Source organism: Aulonocara stuartgranti, assembly GCF_965226115.1.
Source record: "Aulonocara stuartgranti genome assembly, chromosome: 23".
In the NCBI taxonomy this organism is placed as follows: Eukaryota; Metazoa; Chordata; class Actinopteri; order Cichliformes; family Cichlidae; genus Aulonocara; species Aulonocara stuartgranti.
In genome coordinates this window covers 50652538-50672185 of record NC_138958.1, presented here as the reverse complement: position 1 = coordinate 50672185, position 19648 = coordinate 50652538, and the positions used below count along the sequence as shown (strand labels likewise).

At 40.8% G+C, this 19648-nt stretch overlaps 4 protein-coding genes across 5 annotated transcripts; all 4 read left to right on the top strand.

The window, feature by feature from the left end:
• The first annotated feature begins 1429 nt into the window (after positions 1 to 1429).
• On the top strand, positions 1430 to 4404 carry LOC309699912 (uncharacterized protein). The gene is made up of 5 exons (XM_082523149.1): positions 1430 to 1481; positions 1644 to 1952; positions 2216 to 2333; positions 2611 to 2644; positions 4169 to 4404. Exons 2-5 carry the CDS (start codon positions 1652 to 1654, stop codon positions 4373 to 4375), a joined length of 660 nt encoding a protein of 219 aa, XP_082379275.1. The 5' UTR covers positions 1430 to 1481; positions 1644 to 1651; the 3' UTR covers positions 4376 to 4404.
• A 1379-nt stretch (positions 4405 to 5783) lies between these two features.
• Positions 5784 to 7338, top strand: LOC309701359 (uncharacterized protein). The gene is made up of 5 exons (XM_082525486.1): positions 5784 to 5901; positions 5988 to 6296; positions 6377 to 6500; positions 6655 to 6709; positions 6845 to 7338. The coding sequence occupies exons 1-5, from the start codon at positions 5838 to 5840 to the stop codon at positions 7040 to 7042; spliced, it is 750 nt and encodes a 249-aa protein (XP_082381612.1). The 5' UTR covers positions 5784 to 5837; the 3' UTR covers positions 7043 to 7338.
• A 586-nt stretch (positions 7339 to 7924) lies between these two features.
• Positions 7925 to 9553, top strand: LOC309699842 (uncharacterized protein). The gene is made up of 5 exons (XM_082523026.1): positions 7925 to 8068; positions 8272 to 8592; positions 8977 to 9046; positions 9141 to 9198; positions 9279 to 9553. The coding sequence occupies exons 1-5, from the start codon at positions 8008 to 8010 to the stop codon at positions 9381 to 9383; spliced, it is 615 nt and encodes a 204-aa protein (XP_082379152.1). The 5' UTR covers positions 7925 to 8007; the 3' UTR covers positions 9384 to 9553.
• A 4947-nt stretch (positions 9554 to 14500) lies between these two features.
• LOC309700539 (uncharacterized protein) lies at positions 14501 to 16117 on the top strand. Of its 2 annotated transcripts, none has more exons than XR_014274692.1 (5): positions 14501 to 14602; positions 14807 to 15127; positions 15512 to 15581; positions 15881 to 15929; positions 16014 to 16117. XR_014274692.1 is itself a non-coding variant. In XM_082524132.1 (5 exons), exons 1-5 carry the CDS (start codon positions 14542 to 14544, stop codon positions 16077 to 16079), a joined length of 642 nt encoding a protein of 213 aa, XP_082380258.1. In that variant the 5' UTR covers positions 14501 to 14541; the 3' UTR covers positions 16080 to 16117. The 2 variants fall into 2 exon arrangements, 1 of the variants encoding a protein (XP_082380258.1); XM_082524132.1 differs by having other exon boundaries at positions 15437 to 15581.
• The last annotated feature ends 3531 nt before the right edge of the window (positions 16118 to 19648 follow it).

The window sequence follows — 19648 nt, the reverse complement described above, 5'->3', positions numbered from 1 at the left end:
CAACAGCCGCTCTGTGCCTTTGCTTGTTTGGTCTGGTGTCTAATTTTACATTTCTGTCTGTTTACCTGTCTCTCTGTCGCAGTTTCAGTTTTCAACTGTCTGCTTGTAGCTGAGGATGTTTTAATGCAGCTTTCATACAAGATCAGAGGTCTGGATTTGGACTGGGTCATTGCGACACCTCATTCTTTACTTTCCGTTGTAGATTTGCTGCTGAGTTGTGCTTGGGATCATTGTCCTGTTAGATGACTCAGGTTGAGCGAGGCTTTAGCTGTCAGACAGGTGGCCTCACATTCGACTCGAGTATACTTTGGTACACAGCAGAGTTCAAGGTCAACCCAAGGTAATGTACCCAAGGTAAGGTCGTGTGCCTGCAACAAGCCCAAGTCATCACCCCCCCGCCACCGTGCTGACAGTTGATATGAGGTGTTTGTGGTGATATGCTCGTTTAATTTTAGCCGAACGTGGTGCTGTGCATTATGACCAAACATCTCCACTTTGATCTTTGTTCCAGATGTCTTGTGGTTTGCTGAGATGCAAGTTTGCAAAGCTAACCCAAGCTGCTCTGCTCTTTGAAAAGAGGGGCTTGTTTTAAGGAAACACTTCCAATCAAGCCATACTCGCTGTCTTTTCTTTCACGAACTTTAACGTTTAACATGATACTTGAGGCCTGTAGCGTCTGAGATGTAACACTTTTTGTCACAGACCTCATGAGAACATAATGTATTAAAACACACCTGAATGCTCCAGACCAGCAAAGCCCCCTTTTATAGAGGCTCTCACACGTGCTGATGATCAGTTGATGATTAGCAGCATCTCGCTGCTATCTTTGACAATCAGAAGCAGTAAGAGTGCGTTGAGTGTTTGTTAAAGAGATCATGACACGGTGTAATAGGTCATGTGTGGGTTACACATTTGGTTGACAAGCACCTCAGTTAAGTTCCAGGAGGAAGCACAGATCCCTTTGGGATTACATCAAGAATCCCATGTAAAAGGCTGCCAAAACAAACCAGCAGAGCTTTCTGCTGTGGCTAAAAGTGGCTGTTAGCGTTCATCTGAGACTTAAAAAATATTTTTTAAAGGTGTAAAGGGTTATTATGATACATTATTATATCCTTATATCTAAAACCTTTGATGTGAAAGCCTCTGAGGAGTATAAACACTGTGGCCAATGTGCTTTAGCACTAATGTTCTGATTAAAATGAAGACCCTCCAGTTTAGTCATTGGCTGAATGTTACTTGACAATTAGAAGCAGTTGCTTGTTGCGCTTCCCTGTCTCGGCACTTCTACCTTGACTCCACTTCTACTTGATACTTTTTCTCTTGTGGTTTGATGATTAGTGTGTCAAAGGATTGCATTCAGCAGGTTTCGTTTTCTTCTGGGTATAACGTCTTGATTTGTTTGGACATTGCTGCAGCTATGGACCAGAGGGCTTTGTGGTTTGCTCTGTTTCTGCCTCTGTCTTTGAGTTTTGACACTGAAGGTACTGTATGATTACACACATCCCATCAGTTTTAAAGTCTTGTAGAATAACAGCAGACTATAGCACTGACCTATTGTTCTTAAAGTAGCCTTTAACCCCTTTTTGGAGACAGTTGGCGCAATTAGGCCAAACAGATCTTCATTACATCTTCTTTAATTGCAGAGACGATCATGAGAACCATTGGGGAACAAAAAGATGTCACTCCACTTTGCTCCAAGTCTAGAGTGGATTACATTTGGATAGTGTGCACGATAAAGACAAAAGGGAACAGGCCAAAAGGCTGTCGTCTGCAGTATCAACATGGACGGGGCTTTGAGAACGAGTGCGACTCCAGGTTCAGGCTGGTAAAAGAAAACCGAGTCGTGTTTCTCCAGATGATCAATTTAACAGCAGAGGATAGTGGGAAGTCCACCTGTGAGTGTTCCCGTAGCGATGGGACAGATATTATCCATCTCCTTATCTCGGCTGAAGGTGCGTGTTTGCTTTGTTCTTTCTCTCATACCTGTTTCTGTTTGCCTCCTGTGCTGCTGTTCGAGTTGTGCGCAGACTGCTGTTGAATAAATCGGACCTGCATCACAGACTCATTCTTTTGAATCATGACTAAAATGAAAACTAATTGAGGGACATTAGCTCTTGTACTGATCCTAACATTAAAACTGGAGGTAATGTCTAAAGTCTGGTTTTGCTCTGTTTTTCTACGTTTTCTAACTTTTTCTTTTGTGATTTTTTTCTAGAAGCTCACACTTCTCCAGTGAGGCAGCTGATGTCTATCACTGTGATTTGTATATGTACTGGAATTGTCATTGTAGTCGGAGTTGTCCTCGGATTTATCCTGAGACAAAATCGCTGCAGGTGAAAATTTGTTTCTTGCACTTTAAATTTAAGCAGTTTGTGTTTACAACACACAGAGAAAAGAACTGTAACTTAAACAACTGGACAATCAGTAATCAAACAATTTTAGTTTGTAAAGATGATTTAATTGTGCATGTCAACATTTAGAGATTAGAGATTAGAGAGAACATTAGACACTAATTTCAATCAAACTGTATGTAACTGAACCTGTAATAGATTTAGGATTACCTCATCTGTTTCACTGAAGCATGGCTCTAACTGTCACTTTTGTTCACAGATACCCTACAAGGAAAGAGCCACCTGTATCAATAGTAAGTGAATCCTCTTGTTCTTTATTCTGTTGTTCTGCGTTCTTATAACACAGTAAAAGAATCAAATTTTTTGTGTGCATTCCTACAAACTATACATTTAGAAATCTAGCTAGCCCTCTTATCCAATGCAACATAAAACACTTGGAGAGATGCATAAATTCTGTATAAGTCAGAAAATAAAAGTTGAGAAATGAAACCACTTGAAAATCCTCTCAGTTAGTTGGCAGCTGGCACTTCACCATGTGCACATGTCACTGCAGCAGTGCACTTGTAATTCAGAGAGATGGTGTAAAAGAAAAAGTTACACTTGGCACTAAGCGATAAAACCTCATGAATGTTCGACACTCTCAAAAACATTGCCTGACAGTTATGCTGCCAGTGTTTAGAGCATAATGCTTTGGAGGAGCCCACTTAAGACAAACAAGGATGTCTTTTAAAGGATGCACATCTTAGAGACAGAGAACTGAGAGTCAAAGGGATTTTTCTTTCCGTTCAGGGTCAGTAGTGAGAGAGAAAGACCAGGGGGACTTTGGTAAAGCGAACAGCTCAGACTTTCAGTATGATTCAGGTTTCGCAACAACACTTGTAGCAGGACATGAAACATTTTTTCCAGCTTAATTATGTGGAAACCTTTATTTACCTTTAAAATGCTCGAAATGTCACGATTTGGCTTAAAGTCAGACACAAACGCGAGTACGGAGCAGAACAAAAGCCAAGCTTCACTGTGAGGCGGATGGTAATGTCCCTATAAATGCTACAAAAGGAAGAATCACCAAGAAGTACAAAACTCCAGAAACTAACAGGGCATGAAGAGGCCGAGGAAAACTCATAAGAGACGCAGCGAGGAAATCAATGGACAGTCAAGTGCAAAATGAACAGAGACCGAGCACTCGGTAATTACAATAGAACAACAACTGTCCAAAGGTTTAAGCACCAAAATATAAAGAAACCTCAGTTTTCCATTCAAGTCACTGACCCTAAACACTCGTTTTAATCTAAATCAAGCTTAACTTTTAGACCAAAATGATGTGGAGACGTTAAATCTGATAGTCACCTTAATATATTACAAATATAAAGCAAGCTCTTGTTGGTTGAGCTGTCTGTGTTCCCTGCGGCTCAGGCCACCGAGATACTCGCTCAGCAAACACAGATGGGGTCACGCCTGCATGCAGGTCAAAGGTGACAGTCTTCAATTTGAATTTAAGCTGATGATACTCTTTGCAATCACTTCCCAAATCCCACCTTTATGCTAGCTTTAATCTGGCAGAAGCAGAAGGAAGTTGGGAAGCAGCCATTATTGCTCATGTAACATCTGCTTGCAATGAAGCTGGCCAAAGCCCACAGAGAGAGGGCGAACCTCAGCAGCAGCAGCACAGGTCTCCTGATCACAGCCCGAGTGCATAAGCTCATAGTGTGAACTATTATGTGACCTCGTGTTTTTTAAAGTGAGTCACTGGCTGCCAAATATATATGGAAAGTTTGTTTATGAGCACAAAAACCTTACACATTTGGATGTTTTTACAGGGTAAAATCGATTATGATGCTACATACACAAGCCTTTACCGGGAGTCAGATGAGTTCTACCAGACTGTGCGACATCAGGCTTACAACAGCGAGGAGGCGACAGATAGAGATGCAGCCATCACTACGGTGACCGCCCAGCTGAAACAGGAAATAGAGAAAAGAAAGAGAGATCAAAGTTTTGACATATATCAGAATATAACTTTTTAAGAAACAACGATTTCTTTTCTGTTTTTTTCTTTTTGTTACTGATGTGTTCATATCTTCAGCTAGTTTTTCGTTAAACTAAACAATGGAAGAAAACCACAGAGCAAGCTTTATATCATTAAATCATTATTTCTTTTGCTATGTGCCTCTAGGCCCTCAATTTCAATGCAATAAGATATGGGATCTGCTTTTAGGGTTTTATATTCATTCAATTAAAAGCAGCTGTTTTTAACTGTTTGCACTGCTGCGTGTGAGTTGTGTTGTTGTGGCCAGTGTCAGATGTTACTCCCACACATATGCACGTGTTTACAAAAAAACAAAATCACCAAACGTCGACCACAAACTAAATTGACCACAGACGTCTTATATGAAACTTAAATAAGAGCCGACATGAAACATTTTTGCATTCATGCACCTGAAAGTGAGAACTGAGAAGTTGAAGTTTACCCATCAGCCTTTGTGAAAAAGAGAGTTTCTCAGGACTCCTCTGCACTCCTACGCACCCCCATCAAATAGTTTGTAGAAACACTTCTAGCTGAAATAACTAAGTAACCGTTTTCTGTATCGGTCGTTTAAATCATTTTTATATTTTTACAGTGTTGCTTAAGTTCATTGATGTTTGGGGACTTTCTTTTAGGCCTTAAGGTCCTACCGCTGCATTTAAGTTGAGCTTAGGTCTCGATTTGTGGTGTGCTTGGGATTATTTTCCTGTTGCATGACCCAGTTAGGGCCAAGCTTTAACTGTTGTACAGAAAGCCTCACATTTGACTGTAGAATACTTTGCTACAGAAGGGTTCATGGTCGATTCAGAGTGCCACGGTCCTGTGGCTGCAAAACAAGTGCAAAACATCTCCTCCCACACCGTGCTTGACAGTTGGTGTGAGGTGTTTGTGCTGGTTAGCTTTGCAACGTTGCTACCAAAGTTGCGGGTGAACTGCCATCTTCTTTTCTCCTGGCAAGCTTTCCAAACAAGCCATCCTTGTTCAGTCTTTTTCTAACTGTGCTGTCATGAACTTTAATATTTAACATGCTAACCGGGTTTTTACATTTTTCGCACGATCTGAACTTGAGGTGAATTTCTTGAGAGGATTGTGGCAGAGTATCAGCACAAACCTGAGTGATCCCGACCTGAAAACTGTCAAAGCATCTGTTTTTATATAAGTGCTCACACTTTATTTGTTAGAGTGCATTTGATCAGCAGTACGTGACTGCTAACCTGTCCCACGGAGAAAGCAAGAGTGTGTTCATTTTTTCACAGGTCTGTGTAGAGTGCTGTGAAAGCCTTTTAAATCACATCACTGTATATGAGACTTATAGGAACTGATGTATTTTAACAGGAAAGTAGAAGCAGTCAGGTTCACTTCTGTTTCAATCCACGTCACATCAGGTCACGTACAGGTTACTGTACCTTAACACAGAGTATTAAAAGAACAGCAGGTAGACTTGAGCTTGATCTCTTGGCTCTATGGACGGATGGAGACGTGGATGGCTCGTTCTTCTGCCGCTGTGTGTGTGCGCTGACAGCAGAGGTACGGCACTAAACCTAGTTTACGATAGAAAGCTCTACTCTTTGTACTGATGTTGGTAAAATGTTAATTTTGTCCTTTTCACTCAGTGACTCTTGTGAAAACCACTGGAAAAGGGCCAGACATCACTCCAGTGTGCACCAGTCAGAACCTGACTTTGGTTTTAGTGAAATGTTGGATCAGCACAGAGAGACACACAGGGGAAACCTGCTGCCAGCTATACAGACTACAGCAGCCACTAAAGTGCGGCTGTGACTCCAGGTTCACGCTGATAGACGTGAATCACACTGTGTTTCTCCACCTGACCAGTTTAACAGCAGCAGACAGTGGCAACTACACCTGCGAATGCTCATATGAAAGAGAAACTCAGGTTTTAAGTCTTAATATCACAGTGGAATGTAAGCTTGTTTGGTCTTTTTTATACTTTTCAAGATAATGTTGATCGTCTCTGATTTATTTATTTTGCGTCAATGTTCAGTAGAGGACGACACGTTTTCTGGCATGAAGTTCATGGCAACAGTCATCATCATCTCTGCTGTTGCTACGCTCATCATTGTGGTTGGGATAACGTGCTGTGTCACCCTGAGGAGAAATCCTCCCAGGTGAAAACTTTTTAACTTGTAAAATAACGCTTCATGATTTAAAAATGTCAGATTTTTTTAGCATCTTTGAAAGCAGCACGAAGAGATGCCCACATCAGCAGGTTGGAGGTATTTAATGTTCACCCTGTAAACTCTGATGTTTTTATTCTAACAGAGAAAACCAACCAGGACCATCTAACTTAACCAGATCTGAAACTCTGCAGACTTTGGTGAGTTTGACGTAGTTCTGTTTCACACTTCTCAAAATGTTTAGGGTCATGTGACAGCGTGTCTATTTTCAAACAGCACTGTAATTAAATATTATAATAAATATTAAATATGTTTAAATCCGAAATGTTGTTTAGGATGAAGTGGACCCCTACATGAGCCTTCAACACCCGACCACTGATGTCTACCAAACTATCTCGTCAGGTCGCCCCCAGCATGATGCTAACTCCAGTCCAGCTACCTGTGATGTCACAGTGATGTACATTAATACTCAGGGAATAGAAGGAAAAGAGTTACATGTTGATTATGCAATCTATGAAACTATCAAGTACTAAGTTGGAAATATTCAATATCTACTTAGTATACAAGGTGCAGATAATATCTGTTTATAATATCTGTAAAGTAAAGAGAGATATTTTGTTGTACAGAAAATGGGTCCTATAGACTAACATGTCAATCAGAGGGTAGAAAATGTGCTTAGAGGCCTTTTTTGTTCTGTTGTTTTGTTTTTGCATTTTATGTAATTCTGTGTGAAACCATCAACTCCACAACTGTGAATCTCAGACAAATCTATATTATTATATTGCTTCATGTCTGTTTGTTTGATTAAAATCACATTTAATAAATACAGAATATCTAATAAAGTATTTTTAATCCCAAATCAATCACCTCATCCACACAGCTGCATCTCAAAGACCAGAGGATTGTACAGCACCACAAACTACCAGAGGCTGTACATGTGCCGGGTTTGACATGTGTGCATTAATCCTCTGTTGTTGCTTTGAAATGTTTTACAAAGATCAAGATGTGCCCCGCTGGGGTGGGTTTTAAAGTGACCTGAAAGACACTTGAAAATAGGTAGATCTTCAAATTGAATTTAAAAAAAGGAAAACTTTATAAAAGAGGGAAGACTGTTCCAGAGATGGAGAAAGGTGTGTCACTTTTAGATGTTAAGTGGGAGTGTGGAACCACTAGAGGACTGCAGGTTTGAGTGGATTTGGCTGACAGATGTAATGTGAGTGTTATTTGGTAACACATCAGTCGCATGTAATATTTACATTCCTTTGCGTTTGGTTTTCCTTCAATGTTTTTGCTTCATGAATTATAATTTTAACCTAACAATAATGGGTGAGGCTACATTTGAATCCATAAAAGTACTTCCTGCTTTAACAGCAGCTCAGTCCTCTGAACTTGGGTAGCTGCAGAAACATGCAAAGGGGTGTATCCACCCTGCAGTACAGTAGAGTACAGTGTACACAACCAGCAGCAGTTAAAGAGTTGTTTAGATGTATTGACCAGTATGGGTAGATGGAAACTGTGGTTTGCTCTGCTTCTGCTGCCGTTCTGTACAGGCAGAAAAGGTATCGTGCACGAGTTACTTTTATTTCTAAAGGATCGCTTATGTAGAGCGTTTTTGATGTTGAACGGTTAATATATGTTGTTTTTTAGAGAATATTTCCTTTACCAATAAATGTTTTATTTATTTATTTACTTTAATACAGGAAGTGCTAACTTAGCAGCTGTAATTCATACTGAACTGTACTTTTATTTTTTTGTACTGCAGCTGTGCAGGAGCACCGTGTGAAAACCATTAGTAAAGAAGCAGATGTCACTCCACTGTGCACCAATGAAACAACACAAGTTATCCTGCTGATAGTGTGTAAGATTCAAACAGAGAGGAGCAGAGGAGAAAACTGTAGTCTGATGTATCGACATGGACACGACTTTGAGCATGAATGTGACTCCAGGTTCACACTGATGACAGAAAATCAGACTGTGTTTCTCCACCTGACACATTTAACAGCAGAGGACGGCGGGAGCTACACCTGTGAGTGTGTACAGACTGGAGGATCAATAAAGCTTCATCTCAGTGTAACTGTGGAAGGTAAACTGTGGATTTATTTAATAACTTTTATGATTTACACTTTATGTATTTCTCTGTTAATTTTCTGCAGTGGTAACATTGTGATAATAATCATCACTGACACGTCTGCTGTAATTGTCAAAGAAATCAAAAAGCTTTATTTAACGAAAAATGTGAAGCAGTTAATCTGACCAAACCAATTATAAAACAATGTTCAGAATTTAAATATATGACAACACACTTAATACAAGTTAATATTACATGACAGGCAAGAATGCGTAGCATCCTAATGTTCCCTTATAATTGATTAGAACCTGTTTTACTTTTCAGAGTTTTTAAATAATGCAGACGGAGTCAATGCCACCACAAACAGTTCTGCAGAAGTAACTTTCTTCTATGCTGCAGCTGGATCAGCTGTGTTCATCATCACATCTGGAGTTATTCTTGGACTGGTCTACAGCAAGAAATACAACAAGTAAGAGCTTTTTATAGCTCAAATAGTTAACTAAATAGTATGAAATAGCAAATTTATAACCTCCTTTTCTTTTTTTAATTGTGTTTTTTCTCAGCAGAAAACATCATGCACTAATAATCAGTCGTGGAAACAACACATGGAAACTGTACACGGTAAAATGTTGCACTTGCCGAACTTTTCTCTGCTGTTCGTTTTACTTCAAAAATGTATTTTTTCATCTTTTCTTTTGCAGGAAGCAGAATACCGAGCCGCACAGTGTCTTCATGCAAACGAAGAATGGGCTTTAATTACAACGACTTCTAAAATCAACACGCTTACTATTTATGTAAACGTTTGAAGAGACATGATTAGGGAATGTTATTATTGTTGTTATCGTTTTATTATTATTATGTTGTTATGTTGTTGTTGTTGTTAAGGTATTGCATTTAAAGAGATTTATTTTTAGTATAACATGATGAATGGTTTTCTGGTGGATAAAAACGGAGGCAGGCTTGCTGCCGTTGTTCCTTTGCTACCTGTTTCACTCACCTGTAGATGTTTGAGTAAATTTTGTTTTAATGTTTTACATGATCATGTTGAATATTTCAAACATTCAAAGTTTTACAAAGAAAGTTTTGTCTATAACAAAAATAAATTGTTGATCTTTTTCATACCACAAAGTTTGTCTATTACCTGCAAAGCATTAGTGACCTTCTGTTACTAATCTGCATATTTTAAAGGTTTTATTAAAAAGAGGCTCACGCAGACATCATCTGGAGGAACACTGATGTTTCACTCTTAAACAAATATTCATGTTTTGTTTAAGAGTGATGTTTATGATTGATTCAAGCTGAGTGTTTCCCCAGTAATTAATGAGTCGTCACCTTGACCATCTTCAGTCTTCCTGTGTCAAGCTCCTGTCCTTAAAACACACATGACTCTTTTTCACTGTTCAGCACTGATTAAGCTTTAAACATGCCATCAACTTACAGACACCTGAGCACAAACGCTTGATGGGCCCAAACCACCTGAAGTTTAATGTGCAGACATTTTGTCCCGTCTTCAACAATTAGCTATAACATTACGGTCATGCAGTGTTAAATCATTATGAATGGCACTTTACATTTAGGCATCTAGCGAGTGCACTTGTCCAGTTTTACTGTATATGCTAAAAAGTCTCCAATTCATTAGTAAGCAGACTGCTCATACTCTTCTTGTCTACAGCCTCTGTGTTGGTCTTCCAGTTCAGCCTGCTGTCAGTGGTGCTTGCACTCCACCACCAAATCAACATCCTGTCCTATTATAGATGCCAGCCATGTAATCATCGTCTTCCTTTTGAAGTCGATCACCAACTAATGGGTCTTTTTCACATTCAGGCCAGATGATTCCTCTGAGACCACACCGCAAAATCATACACTAGTTCTTTGTACTCCTCCACCTGCCCACCAGTAATACATCTAAAGTGTGAGGTGCACACGCTGAACAGGAGTGGAGACAGCACAGCCCCTGTGGAGCCTGAATGCTGTCTAGTCTTATAGGCTGTGGCCTTTCTGTCAGGTAATCAGTAACCTGTGAGATAACAGACTAGTTCCCTGACATTTTCTGTAGTTTCTGTCTCAGAAACAGTGACTGGATTGTGTTAAATGAACTCGAGAAATCAAATATGATGCTCACTGTGTCAATTTACTCAATAACTCAAAAAATTTTCATATTTTAGAGTCTTTAAAATAGCCACTCTTTGCTTTGACTACTGCTCTGCACACTCTTGGAATTCTCTTGATGAGCTTCGTGAGGTCGTCACCGGAAATGGTTTTCCAGCAGTATTGAAGGAGTTCCCAGAGATGCTGAGCACTTGTTGGTCATTTTGCCTTCACTCTGTGGTCCATCTCACCCCAAACCATGTGTACTGGGTTTAGGTCAAGCGACTCTGCAGGTGGGGGAGAGACATAGGAGAGGTGGAGAGTAAACTTAACCTGGGTGTCTATTGTCTTGTGTAGTCTGGGAGATGATTGAATGTTAGGGTGGGTACAGTTTCCTCTGCGGTGGGGTCGGGTGGGCTGCTCCGGGTCCTGTGGGGCTGGGCGGTCCTGCTGCCGTTGGCCCCGGTCTGGATGGGCCTGGGCTCCCTTGCCTTGGTGGGTGCCGAAGGACGGGGGTGCCTCTGTAAGTGCGCCCCAGGGTGGCTGTGGCTTGCTATCACCAGTGTGTGAATGTGTGTGTGGATGGGTGGATGACTGGGTGTGTAAAGACTATTAAAGCGCCATACAAATACAAGCCACTTACCATTTATTGGGGTCAGCGGGGAGCTGACCCCAGCAAGGGGCATCTAGCCCCTCCCTTCTTTTCCTCCCCATCCCCGGCTGCCTCCCTCTTCCCGCTCCAACACACCCACACAATTAGGTGCGGGTGTGTCACCAGGGTGCAGGGGAGGCACTCCCCCCCCCGTCCCCGTCCCCGTCTGGCCACCGGTGCATCAATTTTATTCCACAACTTAGACATCCACATTACTCACACTCTCATAACACATACATATAGGGCCTTGAGGGTGGGCACGTTAACGGTCTGTGTATTCAACCCCACCTCTGGCGCCCCACCTCTCAATTTTAAATCCATGTAGACATTGAGGGTTCTCGGGAGGGGCCGTGCTAACACCTGCTGCTCTCTGGCAGCAGCACCATGCTCTCCCGTGTTTTAAATGCACCTTAGAACAACACGCAGCAACACTACACATGAGCGGGAGGAGGGAGGTTTGGGGTCTTCACACACCTCTGTTCTCTGCTGGCCATCGGGGCGGGGGGGCTGGGAGAAGGTGTTGGCCGGCCAATTGGGATCTGGGATGCGGGGCCTCCCTGCTGCTGCAGAGCCTGGGACGGTCTGCTTGCCTCCACCCCGGGGGAAGGGTAACATCTCCTGGGTCTGGGTGCCGTTTCCCCCTCTCGGGGTGAGGGTACCTGGACCCGGGGTATAGAGTATGTTTGGGGAGTGTGATTGTGTGTACATGTCCATGTATGTCTATCCCTACGTTGGGTGAGTGTTAAGTATTTGTATATGTGTGCATGAGGGTGGGAATGCATGTTTGTGTCTGTGTGTGCCTGTTTGTCTGTGTCTATATGTCAGGTCGGGTCTTAGACTCCACCTCTCTGGGAACTCCCAGGCCCTCCAAGGCCTGTCTCCCCTCACCACACTCCCTGCCGGTAACTGATGCCCTCAGGGGTCGGTGCATTGGTGGTTCTTGGTGTCCGGGGCTGGGTGCTCAGGTATGTACCAGCTCACACCCGGTGGCTACCTGGCGGGGCCTGGCGCCTGTTGCTCGGTCAGGCCTCCTCTGGGGTGCGGGGGGCCCTCGGGCCTCTGAGCACTGCGGCTCGGTTCACTCTGGCACAGCTGGCTGCCGGCAGAGCCGGAGGGCACGCCTGTCCAGCCCCCTCTGGCTTCTGCTCCGTGGCTACTGGGTGACCCCTCATCTGGGGCTCTCCTCAGCTCTTCCCAGGAGGGTGGCACGGATGCCCCTCTGGTGGTCCTCCTTGGGCTCTCGCACTCTGGGGCCTCTGGATGTCTGGAGCCTGGATCTCCTGCATGCCTGCTTCATGCCCTGGGGGACGGGGCTATAGCTCGCTACATCCTCTTGCAGACCATTACATGGGGAACAGAACAGAAGATCTCAAATTTGGACTCATCAGACCAAAGCACAGATGTCTACCAGTAATATCTGGTCCTTGTGTTTCCTGGCCCAAACAAATCTCTTCTGCTTGTTGCTTTTCCTTAGCAGTAGTTTATCAGCAGCTATTTGATCATAAAGGCCTGATTCACACAGTGTCCTGTTGATATAGAGATGTGTCTGCTACTGACTCTCTGTGCTGCATTTATCTGAGCTCTAATCTGAGGTTCTGATAACTTGCGATTTCTGAGGCTCGTGACTCAGATTAATTTATCCTCAGCAGCAGAGGGGACTCTTGGTCTTCCTTCCCTGGGCCGGTCCTCATGTGAACCAGTTTCATCGTAGTGCTTGAAGGTTTTTGCTACTGCACTTGGAGACACTGTGATGGACCGAGCAGTAAAGGAAAGTCTGGCACAGGTTAAAGTCCAGTTTATTTATTAATTAATTAATTAAGTTTTAATTTAACTCAAAAAACTAACCTGGTTAAATTATACAAATAATAAATACATTTGGGGCCCACAAAAGAGGTCGAAGTAACAGAACTCTTCTCAAAAGCTGGCAACAACCAATACTACAGACTCAAACAAACTGACCTATCTAAATGAGACAAAAGTGAAATTTAAATAGTGGCTGATCAGCCCAGACAGACACAAAAAGGGGTACAACACACAAAAACCTAGGTGAAACCACCATGACACTTCTCTTTACTTAGCTGATGATTTTTGCCATATTATGAATTCTTACAGTTGTCAAATAGGACTGTGAGCTGTGTACCAATCTGACTTCTGTACAACACAACTGATGGTCCCAACTCCATTAAGAAGGCAATAAATTCCACAAATGAGCCCTGACAGGCACGCCTGTGAAGTGAAATCCATATCAGGTGACTACATCATGAAGCTTATTGAAAGAAGGACAAGGGTTTGCAGCGCTGTCAACAAAGCAAAGGGCGGCCACTTTGACGAATCTAAAATATCAGACATATTTAGAGTTATTTATCATTTTTTTCTTTGCTACATAATTCCATGTATCTCGCTCCATATATTTGATGTCTTCACTATGAATCTACAGTGTAGACAGTCGTATAATTCAATCAATAAATCAATAAATGAGAAGGTGTGTTCAAATTGTTGACTGGTAGTGTATATAAATTAATATCTCTGTCAACTCCATCAAAAACAACTTTTTGCATTTTACGTCATGCTGTATTTTGGTAAAATTGAAAACTGAAAATGTTTTAAATTATATCAAATTTAATTGACAAGTTTCTATTGCAAACTAATTTTTAACCCCGACTCAACCAATTTATACACTGACATGAGGTCTGAGTGGGAATCTTTCATATGCATTTCAGGGCCTGGAAGATTTTATTTTTCAAACCCACTGTCTTCTTTATTCTTGGCAGAGTGACATTTTGTTATTGCTGCTTTGAAATGTTTGGTAAACATCAAGTTATGCCTGTTTTGCACTAATGTCTTCATACATATTTGTTCTGTTTGCTATAAAGTCATTGCGTAGCTTCTAAGCTGCTATTTTAAGACAGACGTCTTCCTTCGTGTAAGCGATGTGATGTGAGTGCTATTTGTTAACGCATCAATCACATATAATAGTTTCATTTATCAGTGTTTGATCTTCATTCAACATTTTTACTTCTTGAATTTCTTCAAACAAGATAGTTAAAGTTATTTTAATTTGACACAAATGGGTAAGGCTACATTTGAATCCATAAAAGCACTTCCTTCTTTGACTGCTGCAGATAAATGCAAAGGGGTGTATCTGACTTCCACCCTGCAGTACAGTAGAGTACAGTGTACACAACCAGCAGCAGTTAAAGAGTTGTTTAGATGTATTGACCAGTATGGGTAGATGGAAACTGTGGTTTGCTCTGCTTCTGCTGCCGTTCTGTACAGGCACAAAAGGTATCGTGCACGAGTTACTTTTATTTCTAAAGGATCGCTTATGTAGAGCGTTTTGATGTTGAACGGTTAATATATTTTGTTTTTAGAGGGAGAATATTTCCTTTACCAATAACTGTTTTATTTATTTATTTACTTTAATACAGGAAGTGCTAACTTAGCAGCTGTAATTCATACTGAACTAACTTTTATTTTTTTGTACTGCAGCTGTGCAGGAGCACCGTGTGAAAACCATTAGTAAAGAAGCAGATGTCACTCCACTGTGCACCAATGAAACAACACAAGTTATCCTGCTGATAGTGTGTAAGATTCAAACAGAGAGGAGCAGAGGAGAAAACTGTAGTCTGATGTATCGACATGGACACGACTTTGAGCATGAATGTGACTCCAGGTTCACACTGATGACAGAAAATCAGACTGTGTTTCTCCACCTGACACATTTAACAGCAGAGGACGGCGGGAGCTACACCTGTGAGTGTGTACAGACTGGAGGATCAATAAAGCTTCATCTCAGTGTAACTGTGGAAGGTAAAGTGTGGATTTATTTAATAACTTTTATGATTTACACTTTATGTATTTCTCTGTTAATTTTCTGCAGTGGTAACATTGTGATAATAATTATCACTGACACGTCTGCTGTAATTGTCAAAGAAATCAAACTGCTTTATTTAACGAAAAATGTGAAGCAGTTAATCTGACCAAACCAATTATAAAACAATGTTCAGAATTTAAATATATGACAACACACTTAATACAAATGAATATTACATGACAGGCAAGAATGCGTAGCATCCTAATGTTCCCTTATAATTGATTAGAACCTGTTTTACTTTTCAGAGTTTTTAAATAATGTAGACGGAGTCAATGCCACCACAAACAGTTCTGCAGAAGTAACTTTCTTCTATGCTGCAGCTGGATCAGCTGTGTTCATCATCACATCTGGAGTTATTCTTGGACTGGTCTACAGCAAGAAATACAACAAGTAAGAGATTTTTGTTACCCAGGCAGGGGGAAGGACTCATTAGTAAAGCATAACAGCCATTTAAATATCATCTAATAAAAATTCTTTCACATAATATCTAATGAAATTTTCTTTTTAAAAATCTTTAATAAATGTAGTTTTTAGGAGACGTGAGCTTTTATCATGCAAAGGCTCTTTTAAAAAAAATCCATGCATATCTGACATAAGTAAATATAACATAATGTATAAAACATTTGTTTTATCTGAGTGCCAAATACAGAATTTTCAATCACCATGTTTTCATGTTATTTGTCCAACAGAAGGCGACATGTCCCTATAACCATCTTTGAAAACACAGAACTGTACACGGTAAAATGTTGCACGTTGAACTTTTTCATAATGTGCATTTTACTTTACTTTGGCTTCACTTTGACTTCGTGTTTTCTTTTGCAGCAAGCAGAACCGATTGAGCCATACGAAGTCTTCATGCAAAGAGAGAATTTAATTTATGATCTCTAACATGTTAAAATTTAACATGCATACTATTTATTTAAATGTCTGAAGAGGGGTGATACACATTAAGGAGTAATGTATTGTTATTAATGTTATTATTATTATTTCCCAATACAAATTAAAGCAGAAGCTTCTGTATACAAATCAATGTTGCTTTGCTATCTGTTTTGTATGACTACATGTTATTTTAATGTTTTAAAGTTCATGTTTAATGTTTCAAACTTTGAAATTAAAGCTGAAGTGTTTTAAAGCGTACTGTGTTGTATAACAGAATTAAACAATTGGTCTTTTGGACTTTTTAAAAATCACATATTCAGTTTGTCAAATACCTTCAATGCTGTGGTAGCAGTACAGTAATAATCAAAAGTTTCTTAAAGTTTAATGTAAACTTTAAGAAACCGGATGTCATCTTGACGCACTTTGAGATTTCACTGTAAACCACTGTGTGAAACAATAATCACCAGTGACACATGTAGAGGTTGTTGTTTTTTTTGCAGGTGTAAATGAGTTGTCGCTTTGACTGATCACCATCATCATGCTTCCTGTATCAAGTTCCTGTCCTTACGCACTCATTTGCACTTAAGTTACCTTCAACATGCAGATCATCACCTACAGACCCCCTGAGCACAAATGTTTGATGGCCCCCTGGATTTTATTCTTCAGACTTTTTTCCCCTCTTCAACAATTAGCAATAGCATACATGCCATTACATAAATAAATACAGAAAAGCTTATAATGATAATAATTCAGGGTTGCAGGATGGTGAGTGGTCAGTCTGTCACAGGGTAAACACTGCATTAACCTGCTCATTCGTTATTCTTGTTTAAACTCTTAAAACTCAATATGAATACATTCATATTTTGGCATCTTGCAAGTGCTCTTACCCAAATTAACATGGCAAACTGAGCCACATTAGAACTTACATGACGTGACAAGTGATTCAGTTTGTCAGAGGATGGTGTGGCAATAATTTTTACATAGCATAAAATACTGAAGATGCTAAAAGCTCAAATGTCTCAACACCATCAAACAAACAGGTTTTTAATACATTTATATATTTATGATATATTGATTTTAAGATTGAGGCAACTTGTGGGGATTGCAGAATACAATACAATGCTTTGAAGCCACATGATGGCCATATTGTGTTGTGGAGGAGATTACTAAAGACAAGCAAATATGGCTTTTGAAGTAGCGCCTGCATGCATACGTTAAAGACACAGAGGTTTTTGTGGGTCAGGAGTGAGAGAGGCCGAGGGAGCTGTGGTGAAGCGATAAGCTCAGAGTTTCAGTATGACTCAGGTTTCCTGACAATACTTGGACCGGCCTGTGTGAACCAGTTTTGCAGTCTATACGTTAAGGCTTCAGAAACCACTATCATACACACTGCTAAAAAGAAGTTATTGCTCAGGGTTTTTTTTAATAGCAGTTGAAATAATAGTAATAATATGTAACACACATGACAAGACCTCCACCTCCAATGTACAGGAAGTAAACTGGGAGGATACAAGTATACCAACTTCTGTTGGTAGCACCAGAGAGGCAACTTTCCATCTCCCAAAGGTTAGTCTCCATTGCAGATAATGAAACACCTAGGAGCCCTCCCTTGACCACTGCCACTTCCTTCTAAAATCAATCAACAACTACTGAGTCTTATGACCTAGATTTGTACTTAAAGTGGGAGGTTCACATGGTAAACAATGTCACAGGGAGTCCTGTGATCTCTAAGCGTACTGCAGTGTTGTAAATCTAATTGTTGTTATATTGATGCCACATTAATTTTAACATCATGAAGAGAATTGGTTAAGATTGTAAGATTCCTGTCTAATCTGTTTCTCACCTCTCCTCCATCTGGCAAAAACCCAGTAACTGTTTTTTGGTCTCCTTCTATGGTTAAGTTCATGGGAGGGAATGTGCCAAGTGTAGTACGGGGGGGGGGGGGGGGGGGGGGGGGGCTCCAGTTTACGGAACTGGAGCACTTTCTAAATATACTGGTGCTAATGTTCCCAGTGTTAATTTATTATCATTATATTTGAACGACAGCTTAAGCATTGCTATTAACTTATGTAATCCTTAATTGATATTTAATTGTTATTTCAAGGAGTGGGAGGAGCCACTGGCTATACAATACAATACAATACCATTCAACTTTATTGTCATTGCACATGTCATAAGTACGAGGCAACGATATGCAGTTTGCATCCATCCAGAAGTGCTTTAGCCATGATTTAGATATATTACAAAATACATATTAGCAATAATATAGGTATATAGATATATTACAAAAATAGGTCTGTTATAGGTCTGAGGGTACAAAAATGGGTCTATTATGGGTATGTTACAATGTACACGGCATGAAGGTATGTTATGAATATGCTATAACTATAAGTATGTACAGGCCGTAGTGGGTGTACAAGCTATGTACAGGCTATGAACAGGATATAAATATGAAACTATACAGAAACATGCAAGTTATGAACAGTTGTAAACAGCTGTAGAATTATAATTATCATATTGCTCAGAATGATTGTTTATACAGAATCATACAGTAGTGCAGTTAAGATCAGTGAAATATGTGGCTACTTCCTACAGAGGCTGTATAAAGTGTTAGTGGTTGTGTGTGTGTGTATGTTCAGTCCATGAGTTTAATGTGTGTCAGATGTCAGGAGGCAGAGTTCAGGCGTCTGACAGCTGTGGGGAAGAAGCTGTTCCGGTACCTGGTGGTCTTAGTCCGGAGTCTCCTGTGGCGCCTCCCAGAGGGCAGGAGGGTGAAGAGTCCATGTGCTGGGTGACTGGGGTCTTTGATGATTTTCCCAGCCCTTTTCAGACACTGCTTCCTGTAGATGTCATTGAAGAAACTTCTAAAAATGCCTCCTACGAATCTACAGATGCGACAGGAGAAGCAGCAACAGTATAACAAGCCACCATAACAGAGCAAGAAGGGGCTGTACGGCGAGCCACTGAGGATGACATTTTACAGTGAACCCTGATAAAACATCAGAAGCAAGACCCTCCAGTTCGGCCCAGATATTTGAGACCTTCATGCAGTTTCACATTGGGAAGGATAAAAGAGAAAGAAACAGAAAAACAAGAACAGGAGCTCAGGGTCTTCAGCCTCCAGGTTACTCAGCTCTAAACGGATTCAGAGGTAAGCAGGGTAGGCTGGTCCACAGCATGAACCACGAGATTGCCACCTGGGGAGCCTAAACTGGTGAGATTGGAGGAAGATGATGATGTTGAACAATTTTTGACAACTTTTGAAAGGCTGGAAACTGTTTATAAATCACCAAAGCATGAGTGGGCAATTCGTCTCATTCAATTGTTAACATGCAAAGCTAGGAGTGCCTTTGTGGCCATGGATCCAGCTCATTCTACAACTATGACAGACGGAAAGAAGCAGTGTTGAATAAATATGAACTCTGTAGAGATATTTGTTGATGACGATAATCCAGGTCCCTTGACACCCCAGCGAAAAAATCTCCCAAAAGATATACACCCATCTGAGGGACTTGCAAAGGTGTTGGTTATTGTACATACACAAAAGAGGAAAATATGGTAGCTGTTGTGCTGGAGCG

Coding starts and splice junctions, on each gene's coding strand:
- LOC309699912 (XM_082523149.1), top strand. CDS start 1,652: ATGAGAACCATTGGGGAACAAAAAGATGTCACTCCACTTTGCTCCAAG. Junction 1,953..2,215: donor TCTCCTTATCTCGGCTGAAG/GTGCGTGTTTGC, acceptor ATTTTTTTCTAG/AAGCTCACACTTCTCCAGTG. Junction 2,645..4,168: donor AAGAGCCACCTGTATCAATA/GTAAGTGAATCC, acceptor ATGTTTTTACAG/GGTAAAATCGATTATGATGC.
- LOC309701359 (XM_082525486.1), top strand. CDS start 5,838: ATGGACGGATGGAGACGTGGATGGCTCGTTCTTCTGCCGCTGTGTGTG. Junction 5,902..5,987: donor TGTGTGCGCTGACAGCAGAG/GTACGGCACTAA, acceptor CTTTTCACTCAG/TGACTCTTGTGAAAACCACT. Junction 6,710..6,844: donor CTGAAACTCTGCAGACTTTG/GTGAGTTTGACG, acceptor AATGTTGTTTAG/GATGAAGTGGACCCCTACAT.
- LOC309699842 (XM_082523026.1), top strand. CDS start 8,008: ATGGGTAGATGGAAACTGTGGTTTGCTCTGCTTCTGCTGCCGTTCTGT. Junction 8,593..8,976: donor TCTCAGTGTAACTGTGGAAG/GTAAACTGTGGA, acceptor TCTATGCTGCAG/CTGGATCAGCTGTGTTCATC. Junction 9,199..9,278: donor ACACATGGAAACTGTACACG/GTAAAATGTTGC, acceptor TTTCTTTTGCAG/GAAGCAGAATACCGAGCCGC.
- LOC309700539 (XM_082524132.1), top strand. CDS start 14,542: ATGGGTAGATGGAAACTGTGGTTTGCTCTGCTTCTGCTGCCGTTCTGT. Junction 14,603..14,806: donor GTTCTGTACAGGCACAAAAG/GTATCGTGCACG, acceptor TTTGTACTGCAG/CTGTGCAGGAGCACCGTGTG. Junction 15,582..15,880: donor TACAGCAAGAAATACAACAA/GTAAGAGATTTT, acceptor TTTGTCCAACAG/AAGGCGACATGTCCCTATAA.